Source organism: Solanum stenotomum, chromosome 12 (genome assembly GCF_019186545.1).
Source record: "Solanum stenotomum isolate F172 chromosome 12, ASM1918654v1, whole genome shotgun sequence".
Classification (NCBI taxonomy): domain Eukaryota; kingdom Viridiplantae; phylum Streptophyta; class Magnoliopsida; order Solanales; family Solanaceae; genus Solanum; species Solanum stenotomum.
Genome location: NC_064293.1, coordinates 16,170,152 through 16,185,308, shown reverse-complemented (window position 1 = coordinate 16,185,308; position 15,157 = coordinate 16,170,152). Strand labels below are relative to the sequence as shown.

Here is a 15,157-nt window from a genome sequence, read left to right as displayed (position 1 = left end):
TTTTCTAAATAATTAATTCAAAATGCTTGTTATTCTAATAGTATTTCCTCCGTTTATTTTTAATTTTTCTATTATATAAAAATAGATGTTTATATTTATTTATTCAATTTAAATAAAATAATAATACATAATTTATCAATTTATATTTATTTCATCCTTATTATCATAACTCACTTCAATTATATTTCAATGAGTGAGATAATGTATGAGTAATAATTAGAACTGATATAGTAAAATTGTCATTTTATTTATTATCCTCTCCGACTCAAATATAATTATTTGTTGTGTTTTCGTCTTTACACGTTCCTTAAAAAATTATTAATTAAGAGAATTTTAATTATTTTATCCTTTTAAAAAAATATAATCTCTTTGCATTCAATATTTACTCTAGTGTCATCACTTTATAATTAAAGTGTTTATAATCGTTAAAAACAGTTAATATTAAGGATAAAATGAGAAAAAATATTAATTTTATCTTGAAATTTTAAAATAATAAAATTGAGATAACTATTTCAAAAATTACAAAATATATTTTAAGATAGAGGAAATATATTTTTTAGAGGGTGTGCCAAGTTAAATATAAACAAACAAAGTAATGGATAGATGATGGACCTTCTTCAATTAATTGCATGTCCAATATCTAGGGTTCAACTTGAGAAAAATATATTATTTTCAAGACCATTGATTCCAGTGCTTCAGTATTAATCTTTAATTTCTGTTTTCACCAAGTGGGTAGTGTATAATATAATTAGTCTATGCCTATAAATAATGGACATTTATCTATTGTGGTTCCATACAAAAGATTTACAATGAAGTTTCAGCTACTAATTTACTCCCTCACAATTTGTTTGGTGAGTTGTATTTTCTTTATATGTATATATATTTGCTTTCTTATCCTTCACAATTTAATTAATTTTCATCTTTATCTAATTATCATTAAATTCTGAAAATTTTAAAAAAATGTTTATTATTGTATATATGTAGTTAGCTTTTGTAGCAAGTAGTGATGCATCTATATCTCCAGAGGTTTATTGGAAACTAAAATTGCCCAACACTCGTATGCCCAAAATGATTAGAGATTTCCTTCCCCAAGCAGGTTAGTCTTAATTTGACTCGATGGATATTGTTTGAGGGAGGTAATTTAACGTTCATTGAGTAATAAGTCTTGAGAAAAATTTCAATTAAACTTTAATTTTTGTGAGAGGTAAAGGCATCAATAGAAAAATTATCAATAATTAAAGGTAAAATGAATTTGAATCCCATATATAAACACCACAAATAAAATTTAGAAATTTATTGCTGATTTGCTGTGAAATGAATTTTAAAGAAAATAAAGCTATGATAGAGAAGAAAAAGATTCTAGCATAGAAAAAAAATGTTTACGATAGTTAATTAAACAAATTTGACCCCTTAGATTATTGAAAGGGTCACATGTCATAATTTTAAGGATGTAATGTGGAATCACATTCTTCAAGATTATAAACACCCTTAATTATAATGTGTTAAGGTCGATTATAATTTTAAAGATATAATGGAATCATGTTCTTCAAGACTATAACACCCTTAATGATGCGTTAAGGACGATTCAAGTACTATGATGGCCTAAAATTAAAATCGAATGGAAGATTAAGCTTTTTGAAATACTTTTTATGAAATCTATTATTCTAGTTGTTAATGTATTTTTTTATAATCGGTTTCTTTTAATAATTTATTTTTAAAATAGTATAGCCAATCTATTTAATCTTTAAGCTTCTTCTAATAATTCCTAACTCATATAAAAAATTACACTTTATACAAATAATACTTTATATTTATTTTTAAAATACCTATAACTTATTATTCCAAGAAAAAAGGGGGGGGGGGGNGGGGAGCATCGGGGGCAATAAATTTAGGGGTCTAAGGAAGCTGTCTTTTCTTTTAAGGCTTTAAAGTCACTTTTCTCACGTGTGTTATGATTGTTCAAATATTAATTAAGGTTAAAATAGTTTTTTCTTTAAAATATTTTCTAAATAATTATGTTAATATTTTTTTAAAGAAGGATGTAAAAAAATTATAACAAATAATTTAAGATGGAGGAGGTAATTGTCATTGACCGGTGCATAATATTTCCAAGTGGACATGTTAATGTCTTTAGAACTTATTCTATGAGAAATAATACCACATATCGATCGGATCTGGGCAAATAATTATGTCAATCAGATAAACTTTGGCTAGATGATTTTCCATTTTGTTATGCATTAAATTACTCTTTTGCTTAAACTATTTTTGAAGCCACATAATTTAGTCATTAATTATTCAACCATTTGGAGAAAAATAATTAGGGCTATTTGTACTTTTCCCCCAAACTATTTGGTGTTGGTCTTTAATTTTTACTCATCATAACAAATATACTTTTGTATCATGCCTTTTCAATTTTCAAAGACCTTATGCCCCACTAAATATAAATTCAGTTGCAAGGGGCATTAATTAAATACCGATTCATCTGAAGGATAAAAATTGAAGGTCAGTCCATTTAAATAGAAAATTAATCGTACTATTTTATGTATGAAATAATTGTTCTTATGTTGCCACAGAGAATGACGTTGGTGACACAAAGGAGAAAGTATACTATGGTTTGCACCAACATGGAATCTTGGTTTTTAGTGCTGCTACTGATGAAGAGATTCATAACCTAAAAAGGGAAACCCCAAATGCACATCTTCGACAAGTAATTCAAGAAAGTATTAATAGTGATTTTCAAGATAACAATTTCCTTTACAAACCTTACTTCTTAGAAAACGATTTGGAAAAAGGAAACATCATCAATTTTCCCTCTCTAAAAAATAAAAACGAAGCACCCATTTGGCCTAGACAATTTGTTGAATCGATTCCCTTCTCATCGAAAAAAATTCCAGAAATCCTAAACCATTTCTCAATAAATAGTTCAAAGGACGCTCAAACAATCAAGGAAACAATTAAATTTTGTGAAGCGCCAACGAAGAAAGGACAAAAGCAAAATTGTGCTACTTCTTTGGAGTCTATGGTAGATTTCAGTGTATTCATGCTTGGAACAAACAATGTTAAGGTAATTGCAACGGAAGTACAAGGGGAAAATCAAATGTTGTTGCAAAAATACACTATTGAAGAAGTTGAACAAATAGGTGAGGGGGTTAACATGGTATGCCACAAACTTAACTACGCGTATGCAGTACATTTTTGTCATGGTGGAGGAATTACGAAGACATTTATGGTATCGATGATTGGTGTTGTTGGAACAAAAGTTAAAGCAGTATCGATATGTCACAAAGATACATCTCTTTGGAATCCCAAAGGATTGCCTTTTGTAGTGCTTAATGTTAGGCCTGGAACTACGCCAATTTGTCATTTCCTTCAAGATGATCAAATCGCCTTTATACCTTATGAAGAGGCATAACAAAATGGCCGTTGTCGATCACTTGAGTAGTTTGATCCACAAAGTATCTTCTTGTCTTTTGACAGGAGAAAGTTAAAGTGGTTCTTTTAGGATTGAACTTTCAATTTTATCTACTTGTTTTTTCATGCATGTTAACTAAGCTAAAAACACCTTATAAAGGTACACATTTGCTTAAGTCCTCTCTTAGCAAACTAAGTCAAAAACTCTATTCCAGATAAATTTGCAAGGGTGTGGTATATATTTAGGTACACAAGTTCTTCTTTCTATTGATACGTAATATAATCTGTAAGCGTGAAGGAGAATTTATCTCTGAAATTCTGTCTGTATTAACCAATAGGTCGATAAAAAGAGTGAAATAGAACATTATAATTCTTTTTTAAGATAAAGGAGCCAAAATTTAAAGAGCCTGGAAAAAGTAAGTGAAATTGTACATGAAGAACTTGAAAATTATGAGAATCCGAAATCAACCCTTCTCATAATTTAGCCTGCTTGTTGTTATGTTTTAGACCTTAGATTGTTATTCGATCACCTTACCTCAGTCAGAATATAATTATTAGTGAGCAAGGATCCAAAGTACTTATTGGCAAGTATATGATATATCAAACATCTTTGAATCACAAAGGAATTTACTTCATAAGAACTCGAAATAAAAGTAGGTGACCTTTTCAGTTGTGGTGCCAGAAAACTATTTTTCTTCCGTCACTTGAAACAAATCGTACATTAAATTATTTATGCACCATTAAATTTTTCTACCCCACACTTTTGTAATCATCTTTCTCCAAAGGGCCTCTTATTTCACCATATATGTTCATAACCACTTATGAGTAAGCTACAATTTGTTACACTTATTCTATTTATTCCTAAACCTATTATTTTCTTGTTCAAAGTGATATAGTCCCACTTTATTAGATGTATCGCTTGGTTCTGTTCGTTTTTTTCTTTCCCATTTCATTCAACTTGTGTGCTATATTTATAGTATTGAGGGAAAGTATCTAAACTGAAGGCACATTTTCATGTGCTCTCCATAAAGAAGATAGCAAAAGATCATTTTTACCTGATATATATATTTGTGAGAAGTAAATATAATTATATAATCTTAAAAGTGTTTTACAACAGTTTATAACATTGTCATTTAACATGAGTCATACATCTTAAAAGTGTTTTACAATAGTTTATAGCATTGTCATCCAACATGATCAGTCATACATCAACTCTTCTTTTTCACGTCTATTCATCACACCGTTTCATATCTCAATAGCCTTGCGTTTTGTTCCTAGAGAAGCCTAAATAAGTAGTTGAAAAACTACATATTTCATAAAAAAAAATTCCTACAAATTCATGTATATTATCTATTTCATTAATAGGGAATGCCAAGTCTTTGCCCAGTTTTCTCCAATCCGCATATTGCTTCAAACATGAGAAGAACCATACTTAGATATCTCCACTGACTAACATTTGTATGACATAATGTGTCATCAACGATATAATGTGTGATATGCTTACCAAGTTCTGATGCATATTTCTCACCTTATCATTGCACTTCAATCGGATCACCATCGCTATAAAATGCTTTTGTACTCTGCATCAAGACATTCTTATTAGTAATCACATCAACATAACAACTTATTGTCTCAAGTATTAAACACATAACTTTGAAGATATGACAGATAGCACCATAAGTTATTGCCAAATAAGATGAGTTAGACATTTCATCAAATATCAAGTGTTTTCCAGTTTTGAAATGTATTTTAACTGGTTGGAATTGTCACAAACTTGCAATGCGAGTGTTTTGAATTTGCTAAAATTGGCAAGTGTCATAGTTATAGGGAAACTACTTCAGATAGAGCCACCGCCACCACCGAGAATTCTTCCTACTAGTTCACTTCATTTAAAAGAGCAACAAGAAATTATATATGCGGCGAAAATAAGCAAAAAAGCATAAACATCATATTTGAAAGAAACCATCATCGTTGATGAAAGAAATCACAAGAAGCAGGAAAACTAATAACAAATCTAATATGATTCTGGTTCTCTTCTGTCCCATTCATTCAATCAAAGAAGAATCCATGCCAGGGCTAGTGCCAGTGCATAGTCAGAGTCTTTTCCCTGTGTGCCTAACATCCACTCCTTCTATTCAACTGCCTTGCGATGCCTTTAATGATGAGAGAAGGCGATATCGAAGACCTATCAAGAAGGTCAAGTCTTTCACTACCATAGTCGTTTCTAAGTTGATTTGTTCACTTTGTTGCGGACAATGCTTTCTCTACACTTCTCAAAGATTTTTCAAGATTTGCTTATCAAAAAAATTCACTTCGAGCACCATTTTTGTTTTACTTAAAAGTGTTCATCTCAGAAAGTTACTCAATATATCCCCTCTGTACTCAAACTAAAGAGACAACTTAAATTGGGAGCAAAGAGTAGCAGGTTGGTGAAAAGAATAAATAAAGTAACAATAGATTCATAGCTCAATAAAAGAATTTCAAGTTGAAACAAAAATTAAATCACCACTCGTATTTGAAGTAGTTCTCCACATCTTCTCTAATCAAAGCAAGTTTATGAATCTGCAACATTAATAAATCGTTTAAGAGAAACTCAATATATTACATTGCCGCTATCTCTTTTCAAATAATACTCATAGATTTAACCCAAAAAGCCATTGAATTGTCAAATTAAGAAGTGTGGAAAGAATGTAAAAGAAGCCCAGAACAATTTGATTATGCTCTAATGAAGATTAGACGAAATTAATCAAAGAAACTAAATGCATGCATAGATAAAGTTAAATTACTAACGTGTACCTGAATTCAAGCAAGAAATTATATTCAAAATATTTGAAAAATAACAAATATAAAATATACCAAATTATTAAATCGATGATAATAATGCAAGATGATCTGGGAAAAATCCATCCAATATGCCCAAAATCTCACAGGTTTGCAGAGAGAATAGTTAACAGAAAAGATGTAAAGTAAGTGAGGAGAAGAGAAAATAAGACCCGGAAACAAAAAAATGAAAAAGGTAGACAGGTGTCCCCAGAAAAAACAAATCATTGGGCTGCAATACATGTGTCTACCTAGGCTGAAAAATTAAGTTGTTGATAGTACAACTCACGTAACCTTTTGTACTATCAGGTGATGCAGTGTTCGTCCATGTTTGTTGGCTTACAAATATTAGTAATATATATACATACACACACACTAGATTAGCAAGGCCCGTGCTCACCAGAATAATTAAATTATTTTTCTAGCTAAGCCCAAACAATTACTCTACAATTGTTCCTTAATAACATGATATTGAAAATGAAATATGAAAGTTTCATCAATCAAACATTCTAAAATCTTTGTAGCACTGTAAAAACCTTCACCCAACATGACCAGGCATACGATTATTTAGTTGCATGCTATTACCTACCGGCAAAAGCTTCAACAATATGAAATCCAATAGTTGGTTTCATTGGGAATAATGAAAATTTGGACTAAAGAAAAGCTTTCACATAAAATTTGTTAATGTGAGTAATACAAAGAAATCAACTCCACTACATAGACAAACGTTGACGCCTTTTCAAATAATTTGTTCATTTTGGCATCCTCTTTATGAACAGTATTATCCACAAAAGCTTTTGCTTCGGGTTCATCTTTCGTAGAATTCTGTAATTAAACTTTAAAGTTCGTCTTTCTATCCCTGTTCGGTTATGTGCAAGCTCAATGAATCATAATGGACAAACATGAGTTCTTCCGTGCACATCTTTTCACCATTCCCTTGAGAACTGTAATTGCTTCTATTACTAGAAGTTGTGAACAATATGAAACTTAATGTTTCCAACCAAAAATACACTAAAGAAACAAGAATCAACTATTACTCTGCACAATAGTTATTAGATAGTCAAACACTCACAAAATTGTGAAGTACAACAATAGGGAAAAAAAAAGAGCAATATGGGTAGTATAAGTATGTACATTTCTAAAATTCTCATGTAACTATATCAAGCTCAACCACACATTTTTTTACATATAAAACAAAGATAAAGGAGTATGGATGAAATTTTTTGGACTTGCTTCTTCTTGCCCCATCCCAGAGAGAGTTAAAAAAAATTGACTACTTCACTTGTAAGAGAAGATGTTTTCAACAAAAGAATGTTTTAGGAAACCTTGTTTTAATTTGTTGCAAACTTATCTGAGCAATTAGTCTTAAAAGGACCTTCACCCAAGTGCAATCCAATGGCTACTATTCATGTGCATTTCACTTCTCTTTTTTATTAAAAACAATCTTCCTTTCTAATGTTTTATTTTTACCATTCGTATACTCATATAAGTTTACTTGATTCACATGCCAAAAAAGAAAGATATCATAGCAACAATACATATTATCAATGGAGATATGGTAGCATTTACTTACTTCAAATAGATGTATGATTCTAAAATCAATATGTCCTTCTCAAGTCTCACTTTCTCTTTTTCATTGAGAGGAGGGTGAGCAACTTAAAATCTACTAATACATAATATTTCAACTTATCCTTCAGCTGGTCTTGTAATAAGCTCTCAAACAAGTCTAACGATTATGCCCTTCTTGCTCTGTAAAAATTGGCAGAAAAAGAGAAAGTGCAAAAACATCTTAGTACATAAAAAATGATTATTATTTTATCAAGAATACATAAAAATAACTAATGCAATCCAGTTTGTTTGGTAATCCAATAACTTTAATCAGTTTAGATGGCTCTACTCCTCTTTTTGTTTTGAACCTAAAGTGATGTTATAACGTGAACTTCTATTTTTGAACTTAGTACAAACTTCTTCAGGATTAAATTCAATAACATGATTTGAATACAATAAAGTGCACCGAAAGAAGAGATGGAAACTTTTGATGACTGAGCTTATCCCTCAAACATAAATGTAATTATCACTCAATTTAGAGATACCTCGAAAATTAGGAAGTTGTAAACTGCCTCTAGAAGGATAGAAAAAACATTTGGTAGATTATTACAAGTGAGAAAATGTGCAACATACTGTGTCTGAATCTCTCATGGCTTATCTATGACTTACTATCGTGGAAGATACAGTTTCCACAAGAGAACCAATCTCCCACATTTATATCCAAATGCACCATTTAGCTCTAGAAAAAACCTTTCCTATTCTGATACAAAGTAAACTTTCATGCTGTTATTTAAAATTTCAATTAAAAGAAACAAAAAAAGAAGACAAAAGAAAACACTTATCCTGCACTTATTCTTATCATGTTGGGCATCAAGTTAAAACCATACTCCTGGGCTCGTAATATATCTACCCAAGATTGAAAAGTATAGAAACCATCAAACATGAAACTCATAAGGGATGTTATTACTTTGCCTTTTACATTTGCAATATCAGCACAAATGCAATAACAGAGTAATTCACGTCCAACTAAATTGATTGTTGGAATGGTGTTCACAAGTAACAACTAAGCAACTGAGAGGTACTGATCATGGCAAGATATTCACTTGTCTTGACATTCTAAAGACAGAAGTAAATTGAAGCATTGAATGTCATTGATTTAAATCTACAACCTTAACAAAAGCTAATATCCTTTCCTTTGATCATTTTGAAGCTACAATGGGAAAATTAACATGGATCATCATAACTTATGCGACAAATGGCATTCCCAGTCCCAAAAGTCACATCGAGTATTTAGTTAGAATACCAACTCTATATACCTTTAGTATTTAGTTCTTAGAAATCCAGAAAGAGTGGGATAACAACACACATTAGTTTATGAAGGCAAATATTATTTTATAGAAGATTCAAAGTTCTTGCAAGTTTCTTTAAGCAACAAAATGTACTTCTTACAGCTTCGTTCAAAAGTTGCTTGCTGCACATTACAAGATAGAAAACGAAAAAGCAGAATGCTAGATTACAGATGAATGATTCTGTAATCACTCACTTGCAGTTCTCTATACCTTGTCTTAAATCTTTCCAGTCCATCTTTAGTAGTGAATTACTAACTCTTAACAAAGCTTCTAAATGATAATTTCCTTCGTATATCTCTTGAAAAGCTAATCATGCATTCAACTTCTAAGTGAAGCAGAGGATATTTAAAACAAAGAACAGGAAGCATATTATCACTCTTTTGGCAAGAAACAATATGAGACTCCAACATAAACCCATTGACGAATGAACATCTATATGTTTGGCATAAAGAAGATATAGAACAATGCATATCATACATGTAGCCTATCATGAAACGCGCAACGATCCCCTTTTCTTACTCTAATTTATGTAGCTTTGCACCTATGCAAACACACAAAATGTTGTCAAAGGAGGAAGAAAATGAAAATGGAAGAAGTATATACATCAATAATCTTATAATTAACACCTTGAGGCATCCAAGTCTGTCTAATAGAATCGCGCCTTTTTCTACTACTGAAGGTGGTGTTTATCCCAATAACCATAAATGTTTTCATTCTTGGCCTACGTCCTCCAGAATATGTGCTCAAGGAAGGAACCTCTTTAGTTATCCGTGGAATTAGAGGATCCTTAGTTGAAGGCAGCTCACTTTGAATCTTAGAAACTAAATCATCCAATGATCTGTTCAATGCTCTGATAAAGAGAAGGACCATCAAGAACAGAACTAAGTAAAACATCATGATAAGTTTTGAACAACACTTCCTCTCTACTTCTCTTTTTAGCATAAGTTTGCAAAAACAAGGTGAAGCTCACAAACAAATTATAAACATATTTCTTATGTGGTGTAACATATGTTGTCATGTTAAGTACAAAAAATAAAGTCTAAGGTAATCACATTAAAACTATGAAACTCATTGGATAGCTACTTAGGCTTTGTTAAACTCTCCCATCATCTCCTCCTTCTGCTCATAAAACATCATCCATATTTAGAAAACTGCAATAATAACTATAACAATGACAAAAAAAAAGTTATATTCTTTGTTTGTTGGGGGGTGGGGGGTTGGACCTGACTATTTTTGGTTTCACAATCATCAGAAACATAAGGCAAGTCTCTTTCTTGCGTCTGGCGCCTTCCAAATATGTTCTTTCCATCTGATTCTGGAGGAGTCCAAACTCTAATTATACAACAACAAAAAATCTAGGAAAATGCATAACTGCTAGTCGGAAAGGCAGGGATCCTATACTATATTGTAAAGATAGAAAACAAAATTAATTTTACCGTCTTATCAACATCATCTATTAGCACAATTAAATAATGTATTGGCACCATTCATTCCAGAATCTCATAAAGAATAGTATACAGTAACAAAAACGTCCACTTTCACTTATGCTTAGCTTTTACCACTTAAAGAAGATTATTTTTTGCCGTTTAAATCTTCAACTTCACATTTATTTCTTTTTTCACACCTCAATTTTCGTGATTTCTTAATTTGACTTTCATAGTTTTACATGTGTTTGGTCAAGAGGTTATTTTACTTGCACAGAGTTTCCAAGGTAATTGGCATTTTCTTTTTCGTCCAAAGTTGTTGATAGTCAAATAAGAAAAGTCTTATTAACCTATTGCTAGGGAACCCTGTCAATTCACTGTCAACAAAACATAAAGATCATATAGAGTATCTCAAAAATGCCTCTATCTTTGCACATTGTTGTTTGACATAGACATATATTTACCTTGCTACTCAAAAGATGGACAAAATCTCATGTGGGACACAAAATACTGTTTGTTTTAGGTAGATTAAGTATGTGAAAGAAATTAACAGAAGAGCAAGATGTTATGTCATTATAACCAAAATATACGCTTATTTGAAGTGATAAAGAACACAAATATCGTAGTATTTAGTAACCTGCAAATCAATATTCAAAAGAATATATTCTTTTCTGTCTTGACATCAAAGTATAAACACGCTACAACTAACAATTGAAGTTTTTAAAATTTACTTCCCAACAAATCCCAAGATAGCATAGTAAAGGCAATCATCAGTTTTCAAAACTCAATAGAAAAAAGTGCTAAATGAAAGACGAATTGCACATTACATCTATATTGGACTTGTAAGAAATTTATAGAAAGATCTAATAGAGTTGGGCGAATAAATATACTCAAACCCCAAATATGAGCCGAAAAGGTACACAAGACGAAAATCATGCAGAAACCAAATAGATGACGACTCTTATATAGATTAGTACCAATCCAATCGAAATTCTAGGTTCAATTAAACGACATATTACTTACTAATATTGTCTAGTAGTGCTAAATAATATAGCTCTTGAATTGGTGAATGCTATGCAAGGTATAGAAGTCCTGTGTTAAAAAAAAGAAGGAAAAGAAACATAAACTTCTTTATTTACTTTAGGCATATCAAACATAAAATTAATTCATAAGTAGTGTTTGAACAAACAACTAATCTCCTGTAAGGAATGAACAAAGAAGCATGACGGAAGAAAAAACAAATATATGTATCACCCATTAAAAAATATTAAATGACAGATTTGATTGAAAGAAAAATAAGAAGAAAGGCTCAAATCTAGATGCATAAAGAAGTCTAAAATAAAATAAAATCAAAGGTATTATTTTTAGAGAAATTCAGAATTTTACCTCCATTTGGAAACATGATCAACCTTTTTAACTTCAAATGGAAAGAGGCCATGAAAAATGGATATAAATTAATAACAATGAGAAAAGTACTAATTTATCAACAACAAAAAAAAGGGTCCATTACCAGCGGAGTACTCTCATGGCATCATCCATCATCTTCAAAACATTACCAAAGAATTGATTAAAATAATAATATTAATTAAATGAGTCAAGACCTGAGAAATGATCTTATAAAAGGGCTACTGGCTACTATTGTGGCCAATCCTTTTTTCCATCTTTTCTTCACATCTTAACCACTGAAATACCACTACGACTTTTATTTTAGTTCTCTGAGGGTTCATACATTTTTATTAACAAAAGGTGTGTCTTATTTACTGACATTGTGGAAACACTAAAGTAATGAGCATTAGAGTCCTTCCTAGAGATAGAATATTACATGAGAATACTATATTTTGAAAGTATCTTCTCGCAAAATTTTATATTTTTTATTCATGAAATTAAGGTCCTTCACATGTAAATATCTTCTTTTGACTAAATATATGTTCAGTATATCAAAATGTCATTTGAATCTTGTGGTCTTAAACATGTCACGTAGAATGATAAAATTTAAGAGTTATGAATATAGAAAAAGACATTCTTTTTTAATAAACTTAAAAAGAAAGTAAGACACATAAATTGAAACCAAGGGATTGTTTTACTTATCCTAACAGGGCAATCATGGAAATGCATTCTAAGTACGGCTGCAACAATATATAAAGCTTTTGGAACTTGCTGCTGAATTTTTTTTATATCACCTCTCAAACAACATTGGTTCAAGAATAATAGTTGGTAAGCTCAATAACGATGAAGTAACTGAAATTAGAGAAAAAGAGTGCAAGAATAAGACTTTGTACTGCAAGATTTTCTTTTTTATTTTCAGAACTTATAACAATTTGCAAAATAGAGGTTATCTCACAATTATTGATTAAAAAATTGTTAAGGTGTAAGCTCTTACTAATGGTAATCTATACATTCAAGTTTAAATACTCAAAATTTCTTCATATTGATTGCTACAGAAAGTATCACCTGCCAATTATGTATGATAAAAACTACTCATTTGATAAATTCTTAAAGCTTAGTATCTAATTGCAGCATATCTAAAGTGTCATAAGCCAATATTGTCAAGCTAGTCAGTGTGTATTGAAGTACGAAAGTCCAATATACTTTTGCAATTTATTTTTACCTAAGCTACGGAAATCATTCATGAAAAATAGAGGGAAACATAAACATACACCAACCAGATCACACCAAAAATTAGGGGTCAATAGAAAAAATAACTGAAAGAGGACCCGCGTCCGCCAGAAAGTTATTTAACAGAAAATTGAGAAACTCCACGAGAAATCCAAAAGTGAAGAACAAAAGGAAGAAAATTGGAAGATGAAGGAGCAAATGTTTATGCAAATTTTTTTGGTCTCACCTGTTTAAGAGCAGCAAAATGATGCAAGTACCCCCAATTGAAATACATGTCTGAAAGTAAGCTAGCTCAAATTCCAAACACTGATTTATTAGGTTCGTTGTTTCTGCAGTATAAAATAATTTTCGGCAATTGAACAAAAAATTCCAATATCCTTGTTAAACTCGTGAATCAAGTAAGACTGACCAAAGTAAAATACAGAGTCCAAATTTTCCTTAAGATACCAAACTGAGAATTAACTAACAAACCTGCGGTAAAAGATTGCTCCTCTCTGAATGCTTCCTCGTCCTTTCTGGGTCTGAGTGAAAATTGATGGACATGCAAGAAAAAGAATGGAGAAATGTAAAGACCTAGAAGAGAGTAGGAGAAACCAAAGTAGTCAATCACAGGGGAATTGCTAGAAAAATGAAATAGTATACAAGTGTTGATAGGAAATGAACATCAAAATATTGTCCAGTTAAATAAGCCCAAATTTATGGTACACTTTACAAAGCTTATTGTACAATCAATATATGTTGTGTTCGTCCAACAAAGTCCCATTTCTAAATAAGGAGAATATATATGTGTGTGTGAGAGAGAGAGATAGTAAGGTAGAGATTAATCATAAGTGAATCTATCTATTTATTTAATGCATATATTAATTATGCGGATTTCTAAACTGTCAACCAAACATCATATTAATTTTATAAAAAAAATATTTTCTTTTTACCTACCAATTAAATATCATATAAATATAATATCAAAATTTATACATAAATAATTTGTTTCTTATCTAACTACTATACTAACTCCATATGTTTAAGTTTCATGAAATGCACTTGTTGTCAATGTGGAGCCAAAACGTATAATTATGATATTGATAAAGCATCACTTTCAAACTTTTTAATGAATTTGGTTAAACTAGTATTTGTTTTAGAATGGTAATAACTTAATGAGAATTAGATAAAATAAAAAATAATGACACAATATTTTTACGTAAAAAATATCCAACTCACAAAGATGAAAAATCAAAATATTCTTATTTATATAGATCTAACATGGTATCATAGTCATTTAACAATATCATGATTGTGTTTTATATGAATCCAATTTCCTCTAAAAGAAATGAGAATACCTACTCTCAAACTTGAACTAGTTTTATTGTTGTAAGAATCATTCTCATTATCATTATAGGTCGTTTTTGTAGGGTATAAAAGATAATAATGAATATGGTGTATAAGTAATGTTGAGATTTAGTTATATTGTTATTAACTTTTATTGACGATTAGTTGGTTTGTTATATTAAATGAATAAGTTGTAGTAAGAAATAATACCTTGCATTGTTAATGTCATGATTTATTATGTTTAAATGAATAAGTTGTATTAAAATAGTATTGAATATGTATATCTCTAATATATATATATATATAGTAGTATTTGATTGCTTCAATTTCAAAGTGGTGAATCGACATGAAAACATTGTTATTGCTTTTTAACCATCTAATATATGTATTGAAGCCTAATTAATTTAAATTCGTATTGTGTAAGGTCTCATAGTGAAAAACCACTTTTACTAATAAAAATAATATTTAAAATTCAAAATTAGAACCTCTAATTAAAAAAAAAAAACAACAACAACAACTCCCTCCATTGCATCATTTCGATGGGTAGTTATCCAACAAAACTCTTAATCGTGATGAGAAATTTTATTTTAGCAAAAGAGTCTCAACCAACTTAACTTCTAGGAAGCTCTCTTATTACTTTAAAACAAGTGGACTTATGGATCT

The 15,157-nt window shown here is 30.4% G+C and overlaps 1 protein-coding gene and 1 long non-coding RNA gene across 8 annotated transcripts; one reads left to right on the top strand and one right to left on the bottom strand.

Moving 5' to 3' along the window:
- The first annotated feature begins 737 nt into the window (after positions 1–737).
- LOC125846889 (BURP domain-containing protein 5-like) lies at positions 738–3,489 on the top strand. The gene is made up of 3 exons (XM_049526578.1): positions 738–851; positions 985–1,096; positions 2,574–3,489. Exons 1-3 carry the CDS (start codon positions 756–758, stop codon positions 3,410–3,412), a joined length of 1,047 nt encoding a protein of 348 aa, XP_049382535.1. The 5' UTR covers positions 738–755; the 3' UTR covers positions 3,413–3,489.
- Positions 3,490–6,824: 3,335 nt separating this feature from the next.
- LOC125846878 (uncharacterized) lies at positions 6,825–13,846 on the bottom strand. 7 transcript variants are annotated; one of them, XR_007444417.1, is made up of 7 exons: positions 13,640–13,846; positions 13,395–13,497; positions 11,064–11,644; positions 9,755–11,016; positions 9,606–9,669; positions 7,805–7,980; positions 6,825–7,193 (listed from the first exon to the last, which is right to left on the bottom strand). It is a non-coding gene; the product is annotated as an uncharacterized LOC125846878 (long non-coding RNA). The 7 variants fall into 7 exon arrangements; XR_007444418.1 differs by having other exon boundaries at positions 13,395–13,455; positions 13,640–13,845; XR_007444420.1 differs by lacking the exon at positions 13,395–13,497 and having other exon boundaries at positions 6,826–7,193; positions 13,640–13,845.
- Positions 13,847–15,157: the final 1,311 nt, after the last annotated feature.